This window comes from Lepidochelys kempii, chromosome 6 (genome assembly GCF_965140285.1).
Source record: "Lepidochelys kempii isolate rLepKem1 chromosome 6, rLepKem1.hap1, whole genome shotgun sequence".
Lineage (NCBI taxonomy): Eukaryota > Metazoa > Chordata > Testudines > Cheloniidae > Lepidochelys > Lepidochelys kempii.
This window is the reverse complement of record NC_136385.1, coordinates 12716948-12739245: the sequence shown is the minus strand read 5'-3', so window position 1 is coordinate 12739245 and position 22298 is coordinate 12716948. Positions and strand designations below refer to the sequence as shown.

Below are 22298 nucleotides of genomic sequence, written 5' to 3'. Positions count from 1 at the left end.
AGGGTGGGCCTGGGTTCCCCTACAGTCCCTGAAGGACTGGCACGATCCAGGCAGTGATCGTGAAGACCGTCTGGGACTGTTCATCCCAGTCACTGAGGGCGCATGTGTTAGCCGACGGCCAAGGATGTTTGGTGAGGTGCCAGCTATGCCCGTTTATACCATCCGTGACTTTAACTGCTAGGACGCACTGTCCCTTTGCAGCGGGCAGCCCGGGCTAGGCTGACGGATGCCCCAAGGTCCTAACCACCCGTGACTTTAACTGCTAGAGCTCAGAGCTCCTTCGCAGCGGGCAGTCAATACTGACTGACAGGTGCCCCAATGGCAGCACTAAGAGCCTCTCCACACCCGTGACTTTAACTGCTAGAGCTCAGAGCTCCTTCGCAGCGGGCAGCCAGGATTGACTGACAGGTGCCCCAAGAGTTTGCCCCGTGGAGGCAGCACAACTCAACGCTAGGCTCTTAGTACTCTCACCTAATGGCCAGGCTTTAGAGCCAAAACGGCTGAGGTTCTTTAATTGTGTTGGCTGCTTTACAGTAAACCAGAGAAAACAAGTCAGGCTTATGCATAAATGGTTACCAAAATTTATTAAGCTAGATTCTAATCATGTGGTTACAAAATTGCTAGTGCCTACTTATTTAAATGTAGAGATGTTACACACACAAACAAGTTACAAAACTGAAGCCACAATCCCAAAGAAAGAAAACAAAGTATAGAGCTCTATTTCAAAATATGTGTACACTAAAGATAGGAGATCAGGTGTGGGTGCTTCTTACCCTCCTTGCATCTCTCGATTCCAGCGGTGCCAAGCCAGGATCGGTCACTTAATTCCGTGGAAAGACGAATAAGGGACAAGGCGTAGGGACCCTCTTAGCTGCAGAAGCCTTGGGAGGCTGTCACTTATCTGACCAGCAGATAGATAGTGAAAAGCACTCAAAAATCATGGTGCTGTAGGTCCCCTACTTATACCTCTGTACTCCTTTATTCTCTTTCTCCTTTCTTATGCCAAATTGAGGCTGGTCTGTCGGGGTGACGCCAGCTTTCACAAGAGAAGTTTACACTTGCAAGGGAGAGAAACAATAAGTTTCGACTACTGGACATTTCTTTTATCAGGGTAAATATTTTCCCACCTAGGATGTTGGTGTGTGTGCATCACGCTATTTAGTTGGGGCTAAGAGCCATGTCTGTCACAGGGCCTCTGCCTGCTGTGAGCTTAATCGTTGTATCTGTTCCCAGAGGCACATTGTAGCAGCACACCTGTGCTTTCACAGCTTCAAAGGCTGTGCTGGAATATATGTTAAGTGCCCTGTTCCTGCTTCCTCCTTGTTTCCAGCAATGCTGGTCTGAGGGGGGGGGCTGGCTGTCTGGCTACAGCATGCCTGGGAGGCTGTGGAGGACTTTGTAGAACCTCGGAAGAGGAGGACCATTGTGACTTGGCTGGAGGGCTAAGCCATGGAGACGAGGCGCTGCAGCTTCTGAGGAGCAAGAGAGGGGCCCCAGAGCAAGACAGCAGGCCAAGGAACAGCAAGAAGAGGGCACCAGGCTGAAAGAGCTGAGCCCCAGAGCAGCCAGCAGGAGGTGCCCCTAGTGGTGACTGGCAAACCCCATAACGGCAGCAGAACTGGACACAGCATTCCAGCAGTAGTTGCACCAGTGCCAAATATACAGGTAAAATCACCTCTCCCCTACTCCAGATTCCCCTGTTTATGCATCCCAGGATCGCATTAGCCCTTTTGGCTGCAGTCTTGCACTGGGAGCTCATGTTCAGCTGATTATCCATCACAACCCCCAAGTCTTTCACAGAGTCACTGCTTCCCAGGATAGAGTTCCCCATCCTGTAGGTGTGGCCAATATTCTTGGTTCCTAGATGTATACATTTATGTTTAGCCATATTCAAATGAATATGGTTTGCTTGAACCCTGTATCAGTGACCTGTAATCTCCAGTATTTACCACTTCCCTAATCTTTGCATCATCTGCAAACTTTATCAGCAATTATTTTGTTTTCTTCCAGGTTGTTGATTAAAATGTTAAATAGCATAGGGCCAAAAACTGAACCCTGGGTGACACCCTCCCCCTCCCCCGAAACACACTTGTTCAATGACAGTTTCCCATTTATAATTACATTTTGAGATATGGCATTTAGCCAGTTTTTAATCCATTTAGTGTGTGACAAGTTAATTTTGTATTATGCTAGTTTTTAATCAAAATGTGATACCAAGTGAAATGCCTTACAGAAGTCTATTACATCAATACTATTACCTTTATCAGCTAAACTTGTAATCCCATAAGAGATATGAGGCGGTTTGACAGGATCTATTTTCCATAATCCCATGTTGATGGGCAGTTATTACATTGTCCTCTTTTTATTCTTTATTAATGGGTTACTATATCAGCTGCTTCATTATCTTGTCCAGGATTAATGTAAGGCTGACAGGCCTATAATTACCCAGGTTATCCAGTTTAATTATTGGCACAACATTAACTTTCTTCCAGTCTTCTGGGACATCCCCAATTTTCTGAGATGTATTGAATATCATTAATGGTCCAGCAGTTCTCTTGGCCAGCTCTTGTAAAACTCTTGGATGGAAGTTATCCAGGCCTGCTGATTTAAAAATGTCTAAGTTTGGTAGCTGCTGTTTAAAATCCTGCTGAGATACTAGTGTAATGAAAAGAGTCATCATATGATACAACTACATCATACAGCTTTTTCCCAAATACAGAACTGAAATATTTATATAACACTTTTGTTTTTTCTGGCATTATTATTGACAATTCTATTTCTAACTAGCAATAGACTGATACCATGTTATGATTCTTTTGTTTTCTAGTACATTTTTAAAATGTATTGTCCTTAACTCTGCTGGCAATGGATTTTTCCTTGAGTCCTCTTGCTTCCCTTATCATTTTTCTACTATTCCTAGCTTCTGATTTCTATCCATTACTATCAAACTGCCTTGTCTTCCATTTCTTATATATATATTTTCTATTACTGACTTCACTTCCCTCTAAGTTAGGTTGGTTTTTTTTGCCAGTGTGGTCTTTCTTCTGGATTGTGACTTCTTTGGATATCTAATGAAATGTTTTTAAACAATTCCTAAATCTCATTCAGAATGGTTTTTAAGGGGGGACAAGGACTGGGATGTGGTTGTGGCTAGACAAGGCAGGATGGGTGAGGCAATGGGGGTTGTCAGCCTGGGTGGAGGGGGATGGGTGCATAGGCACGGACTCTGTGGGTGCTCCAGGGCTGGAGCACCCACAGGGAAAAATTAGTGGGTGCTCTGCAGGCACTGGCAGCCAAGAGCCCCTCCCCGCCCCCCCCCATCCTCCGAGTGTGCCGCATCCCTGCTCCTCCGCCTATTTCCCAGCGCTTGCTGCCACCAAACAGTTGTTTGGCAGCATAGCAAGCTCCGGGAGGGAGCAGAGAGGAGCAGGAACGTGGCATGCTCAGGGGAGGAGGTGGGACTGAGCCGGGGATTTCAGGAAGGAGTCGGAATAGGGGCAGGGAGGGGGCGAGGATTTTGGGGAAGGGGTTGGAATGGGGTCGAGGCAGGGGCGGCAGGGCAGGGCTGGGGGCAGAGGGGCGTCGAGCACCCACTGGTGCGAGCAGGAATTGGCACCTATGGATGGGTGAGGTGATGGGAGCTTTTTTTAGCTAGGCAGCGGGATGGGTGAGGCACTTTGTGTCCTCATCTATGGAGCACGGTCATGGCCCCACTGGACACTACCACTGTGCATGAGGACACGTGCCCATCTGAAGTGGAATACCCTGGCCCAGCGGCTGTAGGAGCAGTTCCTGGCGGGTCAGTCCCTCTTCTTCTCGCTGGGCCAATTCCACAGGTGAGCTGAAAAGGAAACTGGAACAACACAAACTCCTTCATGTGCACTAAAACGGGAGGGGGTCTCCTAAGCAGCCTTTGAACCTGGGCCCCTCAGCCCCAGCTATGAGAACAAAGGCTGTGCGGGTCAACCACAGCAGAGGGGACCCAGCCTTGGCCCGTGGGATTCGCTGTTTGCCAGGGCTCATGGGCGTGGGTTTTGTTTCGGGCCCAAGGAGGTATGTGTGGCCGAGGGGCTACGTCTGCGCGTACGCAGACAGCGATGTGGCACAGTCAGTCTGCGCTGCAGGGCTCAGCCACCCAGTCTGTCCCCCTGGGCACCCGGGGGCTACTCCCAGCTCTGCCATGAGGAACCTTGGTTTGCAGCTGGCCCTGCTAAGGAATTTCACACTCCCACTGCCCAGAGAGCCCACAGCCAGCTCTCAGGGGCTTCGCCCTCGAGTGCCTGGCCCCAGAGGCACTGAGCTGTGGCCATGGGGAAGAACAGAAGAGCTGCCTTGGGCCACTTGAAAATTAATGCACACTTTAAATTTAGCCCACTGGGGCCACCCATAGCCCCCTCTTATCCCAGCCTTGGGCTCCCCCTACAGCTCTTCCAATAGCCCTCAATCCTGACCCTCAGCTCCCTGCTGGCCCATCCCTAGGCTCCTCCTACCCCCAGCTATGCCAGTGCCCTCAATGCTGACCCACAGACCTCTGCTGCACCAGCCCTGCCTGCTAGTGCCCCTCAATCCCAACTCGCAAGGCTCCCCCCGCTCCCCCATGCTAGCTGTTGCTCCCTGTCTTTCTTTCTCCCACAAGCTGCTCCTTGGCAGCAGGGAGAAGACCAGGGGGTGACGCTGGCCCTGCTGGCTGCTGTGCCTAGTCCCCTCTCTGGTGCCCTCACCCCAGCCCCGCCTATGCTGCCCGCCAAGCCAGAGCCAGGGAGGGCGAAGGACCTGCAGGACCAGGCAGGCGAGTTCAACGCTGAGTCTTTACTAAACCAAAATCTACACAGGGCGAAGCACAGAGCAGGGGGCAAAGGCAGCGATGGGCAGAGAGCACAGAGCATGATGGGAGAACGAGGATAGGCCAGCACAGCGGGCATGTCTGAGGCAGGAGTGATTCCCTGAGAGCAGGCTGGGTTGCTAGCTGCCCTTGCTGCCCCTGTGGCCCTCGTCCCCCTTGGAGCAGGGTCCTTCGGCTCCGGGACACCTACCCTCCCCAAACATGCACTGAGAGGATGGCACTGCCCTTCCTGGGCAACACAGCAGCAGCCTGGGGGGGCACCAGTGTGGGAGGGCACCACTTGGATTACAGGGCCTACATGGTGGGGCAGACACCTGGCCTGGAGGGGTCATTCCTAGGCAGCCCCCTTGGCATTTCCCCCCTCCCAGCATCTGTCTCCATGGGGGCAGTGGGGTAGGGGCAGCTCGGAGACACAGGGGAAGCTCTCTCCCTACTACCCAAGCAGCTGGAGATGGGGAAGCAAGAGGCTGGGCTAGGAGGGGCAGGAGCTCCCAGAGATGGGATGGAGGAAGCTGTGCCCCTCTCCCCAGGAAGATGAAGGAGTCAGACGAAGACTATTTAGCCCCTTTGGAGGGGCCCTCCTAAGGTCAGCCAGGCCTTCTCCCCCCATGGCAGTCAGGCAGCCTGTGGGTTGTACGGTGTTGGGCGGCTGGGCTGGGTGGGCCCGACACTCCCGTCACAGCAGGGCGCAGGTACCCTTGCGCTTGATCTCGGAGGCAGAAGATAGCAGCCCCATTTTGCGCTCGCTGTAGGGTGGGTAGCGCAGGGAGTTCATGGTCTCCAGGCCCATGCTGCGCAGGAGGCAGGCGCGGTGGTGAGAGAAGGTGTCAAAGCTGAACTTGCCGTGGTACGAGCCCAGCCCACTGTTCCCTAGAAATAGAGCAGAGCTCGGACATGGGCACATGCCAGGGCCCAGCCGCGCTCACCCTCACAGTACGATCCCAGCCCACTGGGCCCTGCCCACAGTATGATCCCTGCCCACTGGGCCCTGCCTACGCAGCGTGGCTCAGTCATGGGGCCCAGCCACACACATCCCCCCCCCCACGGTACGGTCACGGGGCCCAGCCACACACACACACACACCCCCACGGTATGATCCCTGACCACGGAGCCCTGCCCACACAGCGTGGCTCAGTCACGGGGCTGAGCCCCCACCACACACACAGTATGATCCCAGCCCACAAGGCCCTGCCCATACAGCGCAGCTCAGCCATGGCATAGCTGCAGGCCCTGGTCACATCGGAGGAGATGCAGCCAAGCAGCGTGTCCGTGGGCCGCTCTGTGCAGTCCCAGTGCCCCAGCCAAGGCCCAGTGTATGCACCATGCCCTGGGCAGAGACGCTGGGCCCTGCTCCCAGCCCGGATATCTGGAGGCAGCTGGGTCAGCAGTGGGAGGCTGCACGGCTCCGGGCTGTGATGGCTGGAGCTGATTAGAGCCAGGCCCCGACGTGCCACAGCCTGTTCCAGGAGCCCCATGGCAGACAGGCCCCTTCCCCAGGCTGTGCATCTAGCAGCCCCCCAGAGGCTCGGCCCCAGGCTGGGGGGCAGGGAACAGGGGCAGGCTGGGGGCCCAGACGTACCAATCCCACCAAAGGGCAGTGAGAGCAGCGTCATTTGCATTATGGGGTCGTTGGCACCAAAACCACCGCTGCTCGTCCGCTCCAGCACCCGGTGCACCAGCTGGGGGGAAGCAGAGATGGGGAGTGAGGGAGCCCCATTCCTGCCTGATACTGGGGCAGCTGGGGGTGGGTGCCACCCCATCAGCTGGCCAGGAGCCCCTCCCACACAGCTGCTTCCCTCTGGGAAGGGCGACCAGGCCCGGGGCAGGGTCTGGGACACTGGGGCCGTCTCTCCAATTCCTACCCAGCCCAGCCATGTTCTCCAGCCCGTCCTCTCCTGCCCCCTTGCCCTCGCCATGCGGTTACATCACTGCCCAGGCAGGTGCAGTTCAGCCCTCGCCTTGTAACAGCCACACTCCTCCCCACTTCTCCCACCAGGGTGGTGCCCCACGTGTTCTCCCAGGACAGTCAGACCGTCCGACACAGAAGCAAGGGGGCTACAGGTACCAGGGCAGCCTCTGCCACCCACCAGCCAGTGCCACGCACTGTGCTCATGATGCCCAGAGGGTGACTCTGCGGCTGGGGCCTTGTGCGGACCCCTGAAGGGCCCCAGTTGTGTCCTCACGGCTGACAGAGACCTGGGCTGGTTTCATGTCAGTCGTACAGTCTCACAGTACCACCCCCATCTGGACGCTTTCACTCCGCTTCACAGCGATTCAGCTTTGGCCTATTCCCAATCTACTGGAGCTAAGTCCAGTGCATCTGCTCCTGAACCCAGCCAAGAGTGTCCACATGGGGGGCGGCTGACCTGGGGTGCAAAGCAGAGCCATTTTCCTGTGGAGACTGGCCCCAGGGTCGGGGCGGGGGGTTGCACTGGCCCAGCAGTAAATGGGTGAAAGGCCGGTTCCAGCATGAGTCCTCAGGCAGAACTAACCCTAGATCCCTGCCCCGCACCTTGCTGTCAGCGGCGAAGACGTACACGACCAGCGGCCGCTCCCGGCTGTTGATGAAGGCGATGGCTTCGTCCACGTTGGGCACAGTGACGATGGGCAGGACAGGCCCGAAGATCTCCTCCTGCATGGCAGGCTCTGATGGCTGCACGTCCACCAGCACCGTGGGGGCTGTGGGGAGGGGGCATCACTCACTGCACAGGGGCACATGGCAGCCCTCATCTGCCATGGGTCTGCCCTCATCCAGCCCTGCCCTGGCACCGGAGCTCCCCACAGGCCCTGCCCTGCCACCAGAGCTCCCAGCACTCATTTCTCCACCATCAGGGCTCCCCTGGATCCGCAGGCCAGAACCCAGCTCCCTGGCAATAGGTCCCCCAGAGCCCCGTACCCTGGCCAGGGCCCTCACCGATGTAGCGCTCCTTCTCGTCCGTCTGCCCCCCGATGGCCACGCGCCCGCTGCCCAGCAGGGCCCGGATGCGCTGGAACTGCTTGTCACTGATGATGCGGGCGAAGTCGGGCGACTCCCGGGGGTCGGGGCCGAAGAACTGGGTGATGGCGTGGCGCAGGGCGGGCAGCAGCTTCTCCTGCGTCTCCGCACTGCACAGCACGTAGTCGGGCGCGACGCAGGTCTGCCCCGCGTTGAAGCAGCGCCCCCAGACCAGCCGGTTGGCCACATTCTGCATGTCGCTCTCGTCAGCCACGTAGCAGGGGTTCTTGCCCCCCAGCTCCAGCGTCAACGGCGTCAGGTGCGTGGCCGCAGCTGCCATCACGATCTTGCCCACTTGGGGGTTGCCTGTGGGGGTTGGGGAGACGCGTCAGGGCACAGACCTGCCACTCTTCCACCCGAGGATGCAGGCAGCCTCGGCCTCTCCCAGGAGGAGGAAGGACCCTGCATCTGGCTGGGAGCTCCAGTCACTCCCAGGCCCAGTCTTCAGGGGCCTCAGGGCTCGCAGAGTCACTCAGCTGGGATCCCAGCCCTGGAGAGCCTCCTCTTGGCCCAGTCAGGAGAACCCCGAGGGGCCCAGAGCCACTGGCCAGGCCCCAAGTGTGGGCCCTGGCAATGGGCTCTGGGGGGAGCTCCCTGGGAGAGGGTAGGCAGAGGACGTGTGTAGGGGGGGCTGGACAGTGCCCTCTGGTGTGGAAGGGGAGGGAACCATGGGAAGGGCTGGGCCACTCAGGACATACCAGTGAAGAAGATGTAGTCAAACTTGTTCTCCAGCAGCTGGGTGGTCTCCACGGGGCCCCCAGTCACCACAGCAAAGCAGTCCTGCAATCGGAGAGGGGAGGGTATTTGGGGTGATCCTCATCCTGCCTCCTTTACTCTGCCCCACTCCTGCCCATTACTGTACTGTTTCCCCTCTCTGCTCCCTGTGGCCCTGTCCCCGTCACTCTGGCTACCAGCACTGATGGGGCATTGGGGGGGAAGGGGGGCACTGGGGAGCAGCTCAGTGGGTGCGGGGATGCAGTGGTCGAGGTATTGGGGAGCACAGAGGATAGCTGGGTGTGGGAGGCTGGGGCAGGGGACTGGGCACGGTGCTAGGCATGAAGAAGTGGCTCAGCGCCTGGGGAACAAATGGGCATGGTGCCAGGGGAGGGGGCAGCTCCTTACCTTGTCCAGGTAACTGGGCAGCACCTCAGCCACGAGCTTCTCAGCGCTGCTGCTGATTTCGGAGGGTTTGATGATGACACAGTTCCCTGGTGGGGCAGGGGGGACGTCACTAAGCAGCACAGACACCTCCCCTCCCCAGGGCCTTGCCGCAGCACCCCGACCCACCACTGGGGAGCACTGCAAGGATATGCCCCCCAAGAAAACACCAGGAGCCTCATTTGGTGCTGGGGCAAGGCTCTGGGTCAGGAGCCCTGCCTTGGAGCACTTGGGCACCATGCTGGGGGTGGGCCCTCTTTGCCTGGGGCAGGTTCCAGGCTTTGGAGTTTTAGGTCCCTGACTCACCAGCAGCGATGGCCCCAACCAGGGGCACCAGGATGAGGTGCAAGGGGTAGTTCCAGGGCCCGATGATCAGCACCACGCCGTGGGGCTCCTTCCGGATGAAGGCCGTGTCGAGCTGAGTAACCTGCAGGGGAGGCCTCGGCATCAGGACCTGGGCAGAACAGGTCCCAGGTCCAGGGGGGGACTGAACTCGCCCATGGGGATAGGAGTCCTAGCACGGTCATGGGGGCACGTCCCAGTTCAGCCCTGGATGCTTGTTCCCACCCGCTGCAGGCCTCGACCTGTGGGTGTGTTTCCTCCCCTATCCCCGCAGCTCAGCCCCGGGGGCGCATCTCCCCATTACCAGATTCTTCACCACAAACTCGTCCTTCATCCAGCTGGACAGGTTGTTGAGCGCGTAGTTGACCTCGTTCTTGACCAGCATGACCTCAGAGAGCTCCGCTTCCAAGCGGGGCTGGGGGCATACAGCAGCGTTATCTTCAACCCCTACCCATCAGGGACCCCCCCACCAGATACACAGCTCTGCCCATCCACCACTACTGACCCTGGGGGCGGTGTGGGGCAGGGATAGGACCAGCTGGGGGAAGCTCACGGGGTTGGGGGCAGATGCAGTGCCATCTCCCCTGGCAAAAGGACCCCTCATGGGTCAGTGCGGTCCCTGGGCCAGTGGTGCCTGGACTCTGCGCCAACACCAGACTCTCACACAGCCACCTGGGCGCATGAGGCCTTCTGCCAGCTCCGGGCAGCCAGGAGATGCTGACCCATGCCGGTAGGCGATCCCTGGCCTCAGATCTTCTTGCCTTTGTCACCTCCCAGCTGGCCCCAAGCAACGCGACAGGCCTCGGCACAGAGCCGTCCCGCCCGCAGGAAATGCCAGCTGGGGCAAGTCACCGTAGCACATCTCCTCAGCACCACAGGAGCCCTCACCCCATAATCTCGCCCTGCACTGGCGCCCCATGGACAAGAGAGACCAGGGCTGGGTCAGGCGCGTCTCAGCACTCCATGGCCTGGGCCCGGCGTATCTAACAGAGCCTAAAGCCCAGGGAGGGGGACCGGCGTTGACAGCTCCACTCCTTGGGCCAGGGGGACTCTCTGCCACCAGGCAAAGCTGGTCTGTGCAGGAGACAGAGCCTCCTCCGGGGCCAGTCACAGCCCAGGGAACGAACTGTCCTGGGAACTACGGTTCATCCCAGCCTTCCCCTCCAAGGGCCAGGTGCTGCTCCCAGTGGCCTTCACTGACAGAACCCAGAGCAGCAAGGACATTTAACTAGACCCTACCAAAACACCCCCACCTGCACACACACAGTCCTGCCCCCAGGGGAGAAGAGAGGGGACCACATGCTGCAGTCACCTCGCGTAATGCACAACCCACAGCCCTCGGCTCCTGCGGGTAGGAGGGTGGGCCAGAAACCTGGGCAGATGAGTCCCCAGTGCACCCCCTGCTAACTGCGCTGTGGGGGATCCCCAGGGAGATCCCCATTCCCCCTCCAACCCTTCCCTACAGGGAGACCTGCCCCCCACTTGCCCTGCGCTGGGCTTAGCCCCACCCGGCTCACCTTGCGCATGTCCGAGGCCATGGCATCCAGGATAGGCTGCTTCTTGTCATCCAGGAAGCGGCCCAGCGCCTCCAGCTGGGAGACCCGGTGCTCAGCGGTGCGCGTCTTCCCCGTGAGCCACGCAGCGCGCAGGCTGCTCACCAAACCCACATAGGGGTTCATGCTGGTTGGGAGGGGGTAGGTCAGCCTGTCCTGGGAAGACCCAGAGTCCCCCCCCCATCCCCAACTCTCATCCACACAGCCGCTGACCCCCACCCACCTTCACGGCCACTGATCCTTCCCTCTGCCCATTCCCACGGCATCTGAGCCTCTAACTCCCCTCCCTCTGCACCCGCTACATATCCCCATACTCTCTGATCCCCTAATCCCCACTCCCTGTCCATCCCCAAGGCCTCTGATCCCCTAACCCCTCTCCCCCCGCTGCCCCTGCGCATCCCCACAGCCTCTGAGCCCCTAACCCCCTCCCTCTGCATCCCCTGTCCATCCCCACAGCCTCTGAGCCCCTAGCCCCGCTCCCCCTGCAGTCCCTGCCCATCCCCACGGCCTCTGAGCCTCTGACCATGCCCATCCCCACAGTCCCCAACCCTGACCCCTGTGGGGGGGGGCACAGGCAGTGGGGGGGGTCTGCCCCCTTCGGGGGGGTGCAAATGGGGAGTGGAGTGGTCCAGCCCCAGAGGGGCCCAAAGGCTGGGAATTTTAGTGAAATCAGGGACGCGGGGGGTGGGGGGTGGCAGCCACAACTTGGACACAATCCCACAACCCTCTTCTGCCCCCTACCGCCCCATGAAGCAAGCCCCGGCCTCACCGCCTGATCACCCTGCCCCCGCAGCAGGCCCCGCCCCCAGCACCTGTTCATCTCACCCCCGCAGCAGGCCCCGCCCCCAGCACCTGTTCACCTCGCCCCTGCAACAGGCCCCGCCCCCGGTTCCGGATCCCCCCCGTACCACGTACCTATCGCGGCTGTTGGGATTGGCACAGCCCCGCCCCCTTCCCGCCATGCTGATGACGATTGGGCACCGGCCCTCCGGCGGAGGAAGGTGATTGGCTGGGCTGGGGCGGGGCTGAACCAGGGGTGGGATCTTGTGGCCCTTCACGCGCTGTGATTTCCTGCCGGCTGACGCGGCCACGGCTCCGCCCCCCGCCTCCTGGGGCAGGGCAGAGACCTAGAGCCGTGAGCGCTGGCGGGGGCTGGGAGCCAGGACTCCTGGGTTCTTTCCCTGCTCTGGGAGGGGGGTGGGGGTAAGAGCAGGGGACAGGCAGGTCTGCTGGGTTAGAGCGGGGGGCTGGGAGCCAGGACTCCTGGGTTCTTTCCCTGCTCTGGGAGGGGAGTGGGGGTCAGAGCAGGGGACAGGCAGGTCTGCTGGGTTAGAGCGGGGGGCTGGGAGCCAGGACTCCTGGGTTCCATCCCTGCTCTGGGAGGGGGGTGGGGGTAAGAGCAGGGGATAGGCAGGTCTGCTGGGTTAGAGCGGGGGCCTGGGAGCCAGGACTCCTGGGTTGTAGCCTCACTTGGGGAGTGGGGTCTAGTGGTTAGACTGGTGACAGGGACTGGGGGCTAGGGCTCTGGTGTCCTTTCCTGGCTTGGGGAGGGCAGTGGGGTCTAGTGGTTAGAGGCTGGGGGCAGCTGAGAGCCAGGACTCCTGGGTTCTATCCCAGCTCTGTCCTGCAGTTGTTCAGAGCACAGATTTATCCTCCCATCAGTGTCCCGCACAGGTGTGACCCTACTGGCCTGTGGCTCCCTGCTGTCAGTGTGAGGATGGGCTTGCCTGGCCTGTGCTGGGTGTTGGTTTGGTTGGGAGGAGACTCTGCTATTGGGTGCTCTCCCCAGTAAGATGCTCGGAGGGGCAGGGACTGGTGGCTTAGCGCAAGAGCCCAGCGCTGCCACTGCCCTCCTAGGCCCTAACCCTGCTTCAGTCAGCAGGGCTTGGCCTGGGCCCCCTTTGTGTGGTGGTGGGGGGGTCTGGCTGCCCCAAGTCTTAAACCTGCTAGCCCACCCACTGGGCTCTGCACCCCACAGCTGAGGTGACCCACAGAGCTTGGTGTCTCTCGGCACTCAGCCCCTCACCCAGCAGCTTTGGAGTCCGTCTTGCCTGTGGGCGCCTTCCCTGGGGTGTCTCTGTTTGTGTCCATGTTGTGACCCTGGAAGGTGTTGGTGGCTTTCAACAAACGTGTCTTTGATCTATAGAAAGTCAAAGAACTGGTTAAAGTCAATGGCTGTGCTAAGCACCTGTCATTCAGGCCAAAGGAATGGAGCCATTAAATGTCCCTTTGTGTAGTGGTAGCTGGAAACACCAGGAAGCCACTGTCCAAGGCAATGAACCTCATGGCAAAGCTAATCACAAGCTAAGGAGCTTTCCTGGGATTGATTGCAAATGTGGGGGGTGGGCAAAGGGGGGATACTGATTTGTTGTGTGTGAAAAAGCAGCCAGGCTGCAAGAGATGCAGCAGAGAGTGGGGCCCTGGAGGAAGCAGAGACTGGGCTGCCTTTGGGCAGGGAGCTCTCTGGAGGGGCAGCCTTGGATTTCTGAGCAAGGGACCTGCCTCCTGTTTCTTTGCTGGGCACAGGGGACCGGACTCTGGCTGCATTCTTTGGGCAGAAATGGGATTGCACCAAAGAACAGCCCTGACACGTAGCCCCCATTTCTGCTTCTAATGGAAACAGCCTGGCAAGGCCTGAATGAACCGCTGGGGCTAGGGTGACCAGATGTCCCGTTTTTAAAGGGACAGTCCCATTCTGGAGACTTTTTTTTATATAGGTGCCTATTACCCCCCACCCCCCGTCCCAGTTTTTCACAGTTGCTATCTGGTTACCCTAGCTGGGGCCAAAGGGACGATAATGTTTTCAGCTGCAAAGGGAAATGCCCCACAAATGCTGCACCTGGCGTGTGTGTGTGTGGGGTGGGGCGGGGTGGGTGCCCTGCTGGAGCTGAGGATGTGAAGGATTTACTGTGGATGGACTGAGGAAAGCCCCCGCGATGGGTACAGCAACCAGGCAGAGCTAAGGGTGGCCATGCGTGCTGTGAGTTCCCTTAACCAAGAGACCCTGATGCAGCCCACCTGGACAGGTGGGGACTCTCTCTGTCCCAGGGGCTGGAGCAATGGGGTTATCTCCAGGAGGAGAAATGGGTTCCTTGCATGTACACAGCTCAGGGGTGACGACGCAGCCCTGGAGTGGGCCTACCAATGCTGGGAACCCTGCTTCCCTGCCTCACCGGCTCCTGGGAGCCTGGAGCGACTACTGGGTTACGAGAAGCTTTGCAGGGAGTCAGGCCTATCCTGATTTCCCCAACTGCTGTTCAAGGGGTCACTTCCTATCCCACCCCAGGGAGAAGGGTGCCCCAGGCTGCAGCCAAGATAGGCCACACCCCACCCGGCACCCCCTGTACCCCACAACTTCTCTCCTGTGTTTGCCATCCAGCAGGAGAACAGCTGCCTTCAGACGCCTGGCTTCTGCAGTGACTCTGTCAGTCGCTCCAACATCGATGAGGAGTATGGGGTTATTTAGGCTTCAGGGGCGCGGTGTACGGGGCCTTGGAAGTCCTGCAGCCAGTGAGGAAGGAGGTCACTGGCACAGCACTCAGCAGTGCCCAGCTCCAAGGGGGATGCAGCCTATCCCAGCAGAGGGCAGGGGTGGGCACGGAGGAGCACAGAGCACCGCTCGGCCTGTGGCCCTCACCAGGTTCAGTAGGGTGTTTAGGGGTACCTATGGGGTACAGGGCAGTGGCAGCCCGGGGAGATGGGATTCGGTCTCAGGATTAGCATATTGGAACTATTGTAAATAGAGGCTTGAACCCATGGCCTCTGGCTCTGAAAGTGGGAGGCACCACTACCCAAGTGCCAGGGCCGACGCCCCTGGCTGGAGGGCGCAGGAGCAGAGCCCTAAGCCTGTGAACATGGTGTGGCCAGCAGAGGGGAGTGGAGACCCCAAAGCTTAGTCTGGGATGCACAGTGAACGCCAGCCCCTTCCTGGGTACATGCCAGGGCTGGGAGCAGGAGTCTGTCACCCAGCCCCACGCCCACTCACGTTCCCAGGCACTTGTAACTGGCCAAACCTGTCAGAGCCGCCAGGCAGCCTCTCTGCCTGGGGGCAGCCTCTCTGCCTGGGGGCAGCCCAGGGAAGGGATGAGCCCAACAGCTTCTCCAAGGAATGGGTGCGACCCACCCCAGGCAGGTCTGAGCAGTGAGAGGAGACGTGTGGGTCTAGGAGCCCCTGGGCAACTGGCTCAGATCTCTGCATACAGCTCGGGCAGCAGGAAGAACAGGCCCAAGGAGAGCAGCTGGGACCCATGGGACTCAGCCATCTGACTGCCAGCTCCTCTCCCCTGTCCCAGGGCTGGTCCTCATGGGACCCAGTCCTGAGTCTGAGGGGATTTGCAGTGGGGTAAGCTTCCCCCACCCTGCAATATGTAACCTAATTGCAGTGTGTAACCTATCGTTTAACTTAGCTGCTGTACCAGATGATCAGAGGATAGCTAATGTGATGCCAATTTTTAAAAAGGGATTCAGAGGTGATCCTGGCAATTACAGGCAGGTAAGCCTGACTTCAGTACCAGGCAAATTGGTTGAAACTGTAGTGAAGAACAGAATCATCAGACTCCTGGATGAACATGATGTGTTGGGGAAGAGTCAACATGGTTTTAGTAAATGGAAATCATGCCTCACCAATCTACTAGAATTCTCTGAGGGGGTCAACAAGCAGGTGGACAAGGGGGATCCAGTGGATATAGTGTACTTGGACTTTCAGAAAGCCTTTGACAAGGTCCCTCATCAAAGGCTCTTAAGCAAAACAAGCAGTCATGGGATAAGAGGGAAGGTCCTCTCATGGATTGGTAACTGGTTAAAAGATTGGAAACGAAGGGTAGGAATAAATGGTCAGTTTTCAGAATGGACAGAGGTAAATAGTGGTGTCCCCCAGGGGTCTGTACAGGGCCCACCCAGAGCCCATTTCTGCCCCCCGTGCCTTGGGCATCCCTGCACTGGGCTCTGGCCCTTGCATCCCTGGTGGATCCAGCCTTTCTGCCACCCTGGTAGGAGGAGCAGTGAAATTTTGTCCCCTTCCATGGACAAAACTGAGGCACAGAGCCAGGAAGGGGCTGGCCCTGTTGTTCAGGCACGGGGTGAGACTCAGGAGAACTGGGCTCCCTTCTGGGATCCCTGCCAGCCCTGGATCTCTCAGGGCACTGCTTCCCATCAGTACATCAGGGATAATAGCCCTGGCCCACATGTGTACCTGCTGCCGTGGTGAAGAGGCACAGCCCAGCCCAGGTACAGGGCTTTAGCTGGTCCTCAGGCCGCCAGCCCAGGGCTGGGCACAGTGCCCAGTGCCTTACCACAAGCCTCTCCAGGCTCCTCTCACTCACCAGACAGCAGAAGGGCTGGAACCTCCTGGGGCAAGGGGGCAGGAAGCTGCCCAGGGCCCAGCCATGCTGACACTTCCCCACAAGGTGCTATTTGCACTTACTGCATTAGCCACCTAGTGAGCTGGATCCAGCCTACAGACCCCAACGCTGTCCACACGGGGCCACCAGGAGATATCGGACAGCACTGACTCCAACTCATTCCTGCCCTGGGCCTGGATCAGAGCCAGCACTCCCTAGGGGGGAAAGGCCCCCTGCCTATTCTCTGACCCCCTGAGCCAGCCTGCCCTCAACCCTGGGACCAAATAGGAGCTGGCACCTCCTAGAGGGGAAAGACCCCATGTCCCATCCCCACCACACACACCTGAGCAAGCCTGCCCTCCCTAGGACTGGATTGGAGCAGGCACCCCCTAGAAGGGAAAGGCCCTGTTCCAGGCTGGACACCCCATTGGAGTGGCTCAGCGAGGGACCTGTACCTGAGGCACTGCCCATGCACTCCGGAGTTGGGTGCTGTTGAGGTGGGAGCTCAGCACCTTGCTGGCTTCTCGCAGGGATTTCCTCCGACTCAGCCCTCTTGGCAGTGTTGTTTGCTCAGTGCTTCACTCCAGCAGTGCTCGTGGGTGGGTGGCAGCCAATTGGGGCACAGCAGAGAGGGCGGGACGGCTCCCCACCTCTGTGGAAACACAAAGCGGGGTGCAAAGTGTAGAGCAGGGCAGTGCCTCGGAGATGGGGGTGATTGCCAGGGGGCACTGTGAGCACCCCAGAGAGCTGGGCACAGCTGGACCATGCCGCCTCACTGACACGCAGGAACCTGGGGACCAGTACTCCCTGGGAACCACCCTCACACCACCACCCCTGGGACCCTGCGAACCCCACTCCCCTCACACTGCCCACCCCCAGGACCCTGTCCTAGGAACCCCCTCCACTCACAGTGCCCCCCTGGACCCTGCCCTCGGTACCCCCCTTCCCTCACGCTGCCCCCCTGGAAACCTCCCTCCCCTCACACTGACCCCCTGGACCTTGCCCTGGGAACCACGCTCACACCACCGCCCTGGGACCCTGCAAACCCCCCTCCCCTCAAACTGCCCCCCTGGACCCTGCCCTGGGAACCCCCTGCCCTTCACACTGCCCCCCTGGGACCCTGCCCTGGGAGCCCTCCTCCCCTCACACCACCACCCCCTGGGAACCCCCTTCCATTCACACTGCCCCCCTGGGACCCTGCCCCAGGAACCCCCCTCCCCTTATACTGACCCCCTGGACCCTGCCCCAGGAACCCCCGTTCCCTCACACTGCCCCCCTGTGAACCCCCCTCCCCTCACACTGACCCCCGGACCCTGCCCTGGGAACCCCCCTCCCCTCACACACCCACACCCAGACACTGCCCTGGGAATCCCCCTCCCCTCACACTGCCCCCCCAGGAACTCTCCTCCCCCACACTGCTCCCCATGGGACCCTGCCCCAGAGGTTGACTCTCTGGGGCTCAGGCAGATTCCCACCCATCAGCTTGGCTGGGATTAGTCATGATCTGATTCTGAAAACCCCACACCCTAATAATCCCACAGAATCATGTGTGGGAGGTGACACAGCTGGGCCCCTGTGCCAGCACATCTGCCCCTGCCACTGGCATGCCCGGCAGTAACTCACCTCCCGCAGGGATCCACATGCCGGCCGGCTCCTTGCCCTGCTAATTACCGTTCCTGTAAGCAAGGGGTAGTGGCAGTAGTGCCCCAGCTGCAGAAGGGAAACTGAGGCACCAAGACAGGAAACAGCCAGGCCAAAGTCACCTCCAGGAGCTAATGTCAGGGAAAGAGAGCTCCAGGCCCCGCACAGGGGTGAGGCCCAGTTGGCCTTACCTTGCTCCACCTCAGTGTTCTGCATGGGGAGACTCTGTGCTGCCTATGAATCCTCCCCCTGCCATCACTAAGGCAAGGCTGCCAGCCCTGCCCGCAAAGGTGGGGGGCTCTGCAGGGTCCGTGGCTGTGTGACTTGCCCAGCACATCTCCTGCAGCCTGCTGTGGGCCAGGATGCACACTACATGCCCAATCTGGGGGTCCACTTAAGGCACCCTGGCCTGGTCATTCCTAGCCTTTCCCACTGGTTGTTGATTGAGTTTAACCTGAGTCCTCTGCCTTTTCAGTGTGGATGGGGTCCTGTTTCTGCTTCCCCCCTAAGGCCCCAATCCCCTGGCCCCCCCAGGACTAAGTGCCCAGCTCTTCAAAGGTCTTTCAGCTCCCAACATCCGCTGAAATCAAACTCCACTGTCCCTTTGAGGAGCTGGACCCAAGTTCTTTGCCTTGGAATTTCCTTCATTTGCTCTTAATGGTTGTAAATGGCCCCGGGCCATTGGCCCCTGTGGGGCTGCCCTTGGGAGACCTGCCAATGGCCCCTGCCTGCTGCCAGGGGGCCCGACAGACCCTGCTTGTGGGGAGGGGGTGCAGAAACGAGAGGGAAAGCAGGTCCCTGGGGGGAGGGCAGAGCTGACCTAGCGCTGAATGGAGAGGGGAACCCCCCCCCTCCCCCCGGCAACTGCTTCGGCAGGGGGTAGAGCCAGCTGCCGGCCCAGCCTGAGCTGTGGGGAGAGGCATGGGAGGCGCAGGGCTGGCAGGTCCTAGACTCCAAGGCTGGAGGCGCAGGGCCGGACAGGACGCCAGCCAAACGGATCGGCAGCATTGTGCAGGTGCTGTAAGGCCGGCTCAGCGCTTCCTCCTCACGCAATGCTGCATCTGCAACACAGGGCCCCTCCAGCCAGGGCGCCTTGGGATCCAGCAGCCTCTGTCCCTCCCAGAGGTGGGGGAGGCAGAAGGCCGCCCCTCTGCAGACGCCCTGTGTATTAAACAGTAACTAGTTTTAAAAAATAACTTTTCTGCTTATAACAATAATTTTGACACAAATGTGTTTTAGTCTTCATTTAAAAGCGGTGAGAAAACATCAATTCATTTTAAACAACAGGGTTATACATTTCACGTTTGAAATAGTGTGAAATATAAAAAATGTGTTTAATTTATAAAGGGGGGGTCACACTCAGAGGCATGCTGTGTGAAAGGGGTCAGCATTACCAATACAAAAAGTTTGAGAACCACTTCTCTAGGGATGGGGCTCTCTGCTATCGGGGAGAAGGGGAAATCAGCTCTGGTCAGCTTTGTTTGCATCACACTTTAAGCTGGCTTAGCCCCAATTCCGTGTGTTGCAGAGTTTGCTCAGAATTGGTTTCTGTGTCAATTGTCTCAAGGATTGTGCCCTGTACTTGGGACCAGGACAGTGGCATTGCGCTGGGCCCGGGGAGAGGGGTCACTCCAAGCCTGTTGTTAGTGGACTTTGGTTGGGTAAGGAAATCCTAGCTCGTGCGAGAGGAAAGTTGTATTGCAGAGAGTAGAGGGGTTTTGCCCTCTGTGTAGAATGAGGGGTTGTCCTTTGCAGCAAGGCCTGAGAACCCATGGGAGCAGGGCAGAGCCCACAGCTGACTGTGACTCAATTTGAGGATGCACAGCTGGAGCACCACCTTATTCCAACAGCCTGTGGAGAAAGCAGGTGTGCGGGGGTGAATTTACCACAAGCACGGGTGTAATCTGATGAGCTGATTGTGCGCTCAGAGGAGCACAAAGTGAAGCAAGGCTCCTGTGAGTGTCAGGTCGGGTAGTGAAGCTAGCAATGATTGCAGCTGTTCTCACAACTGGCACTTCTGTAGGTGGGGCACCTTGCACCCCAAGAAGGGGGAGTCCAGACCCTCTGATCCCATGGTCAGGCCCAGGTAATAACAGAGAGCTCAAGCCCATCCTTGGATTTCGAGGGGGACCCATGAAGTGTCGCTGCACTAGGAGATCCCAGGAACGCCAAGCTGCGATTCACGATGCTGACTCAGTCGCCTCAGCCCCCTGTGCAATGAACAGGGCGAGCCAGGCACCTTCGAGGGTCAGTGAAGGGTCACCGGACGTCGTTGCGAAAGGGCAGCGGGATTGACAGGATAAGCCCTGCAGGAGGGTTGCCCCGCCTGGAGAAGCAGCGAGCTTTGGTCAAGAAACACGCTCCGAACTCAGCAGAGAGACTGATGCTCAGGAGGCGGTGAGCGGGTCCTGGAGCAGGCCCGTTTTGCGCCAGGGGGTGTGGCTGCGGCAGCCTGGCCAGGGGACGCCCCAGTAGAGGTGCTGAGCTGGCCTCAGCGTGAAGCCTGGCTGGAGCAGCAATGGCACAAAGCAGAGTTCGCCCTGACCTATGGGATCTTCTGCAGGCTGGGCAGAGGCAGAGCTCTTGGTGCAGCACGTCTGCAGAAGGGCTAAGAGATCTGGACTTGGCTACGGCAGACAGAGGCTCCCTGAATCCAGGGGAAGGGGACGGGTGGGGAGCAGGCTCCGGAAGCACGGAGCTGGGTGTTGCTGGTTTTCTTGTTTGGAAATATACAGAGAGGGGCTCTGGGTTTTTCCATCTCCCGCAATAGAGGGATCCTTGGGGGTCCGTGTTTCCTGTGGTGCTCAACACCTGCGAGGGGGGAGGACAAAGGGCCAAGGGGCAGCAGGGGGCACGTTAATGTCCCGATGTCAGAAATAGGAGCAGGGCAGCAGGGGGGAGCTCTGATTTCTTTTATGTACTGAGCCTGGAGCTTGTTGCTCCCCCAGGCACCTGGCAGATGAGTTCACACAGACATGTGCACACTTGTGTCTACAAATGCACACCCCCCCACACCTGCACCCACACGCACACACCCTCAGGCACACTTGCACCCACACGCACACATCCCTAGGGACACCTGCACCCACACACCCTCAGGCACACTTGCACCCTCATGCGCACAAGTTCTCCCAATACCAGGGGCACCTTGCCCCTTGTAGCTCTCTAAGAGGATGGAAGGTGCTGGCTGCACACACCCCCTTACATGGGGGAAGCCAGACAGCCAGGGAATCCATGTACTCTCACTGTCTGTCTGGGGCTGTCCAGCCAGCCCCCCAGCCAGGGCTTGTCAGGCTGGGTAGCAGGGCCCTGCCACAAGTCCCTATGCCCCCGCCCCTCTGCTCAGCTGGCTGGCCATTCTGCCCACAGGCTGCCCACACCAACAGTGCCATCCCAGGCCTGGGCTTTGGAAGCCAGGGCAAGGCCCCAGGCAGCTCCCCTCCAGAGCAAGGGCCCAGCCAGTGCCCACCTGTACTGCTGCTTGGCAGGATGCAGGTGCATCCCCGAAAGCAGGAACAAAGGCGGGCGATCGAGTTACCAAGGGGCCTCTGGGCAACGTGTCCCCCTGCCGCTCATTCCCTGGGCACGATGCCCAACCCGGCTGCACTGCAACCTTAGCACTGCCCCAGCCAATCTACCCGGCCCAGCTGAGGCCCCCCCTGCGAAGGCTCTCCCTGTCTTTCTGGCCGGGTCCCCCCATCGTGGCATCCGCCCACCTCCTCCTCGGCACCATCCCTGGCAGCGAGCTCCTGCCCGGGGGAGTGGCGACTCCGCCAGTAGCTCCCGCGCCATGCCAGTCTCCGTGCTGGAGTGCAGGTCCCCTTGCCTCAGCGCCCCCTGCCCCTTGTCTCCTCACCGCTGAGCCCACAGGGAAGGCCTTGCTGAGCTGGCACAGGACCCAGCCTCCAGCTTCACCTGCCAGCCTCGCTACTGCTTGGATGGCTGCCCGAAATCCAAGGAGCTGATTGGCCGTGCCAGGGCAGGGGGTGGGAAGCGGCCCTCAAATCTCACCGGGGTTATCCCACAGAGTCAGCCCGGGGCCCGTCTAGCCCGGTGTCCCAGCTCCAGCCAGCTGCTTCAGGACAGCACCAGGATGCCTGCAGTTGTGGGACAGTTGCCCCCACCCTGGCTAAGTTCCTGTTCTCGGTGCCATCTAGTAGAAGGAAGTTCCAGAGGTCCATGTAAAATAACACTGAATTTCCTGCTTCAACTTTGAATGCCCCTTGACACTGAAGTTATCTAAACAGACCCCATTCTTGTCCTCTAGTGCTCCCCCGCCACACCCACCCGCTAGTGTCACCCCAAGTGCACGCCCCAGCCATGCCCGCCCATGGTGTCACACCAAAAGTGCTCCCCAGCCATGCCCACTGGCCAGTGTCACACTGAGAGTTCTCCCCAGCCATGCCCACCTGACACCAAGAGTGCCC

At 59.2% G+C, this 22298-nt stretch overlaps 1 protein-coding gene across 3 annotated transcripts; it reads right to left on the bottom strand.

Annotated features, from left to right (window-relative positions):
- Nucleotides 1-595: 595 nt before the first annotated feature.
- ALDH3B1 (aldehyde dehydrogenase 3 family member B1) lies at nt 596-11853 on the bottom strand. 3 transcript variants are annotated; one of them, XM_073346716.1, is made up of 10 exons: nt 11807-11853; nt 10856-11018; nt 9643-9753; nt 9303-9423; nt 8961-9046; nt 8537-8618; nt 7758-8144; nt 7356-7522; nt 6423-6522; nt 596-5713 (listed from the first exon to the last, which is right to left on the bottom strand). In XM_073346716.1, the coding sequence occupies exons 1-10, from the start codon at nt 11851-11853 to the stop codon at nt 5520-5522; spliced, it is 1458 nt and encodes a 485-aa protein (XP_073202817.1). In that variant the 3' UTR covers nt 596-5519. The 3 variants fall into 3 exon arrangements, with proteins under 3 accessions (XP_073202817.1, XP_073202818.1, XP_073202821.1); XM_073346717.1 differs by lacking the exon at nt 11807-11853 and adding an exon at nt 11661-11685; XM_073346720.1 differs by lacking the exons at nt 8961-9046; nt 9643-9753; nt 10856-11018; nt 11807-11853 and having other exon boundaries at nt 9303-9364.
- Between the last annotated feature and the right edge of the window lie 10445 nt (nt 11854-22298).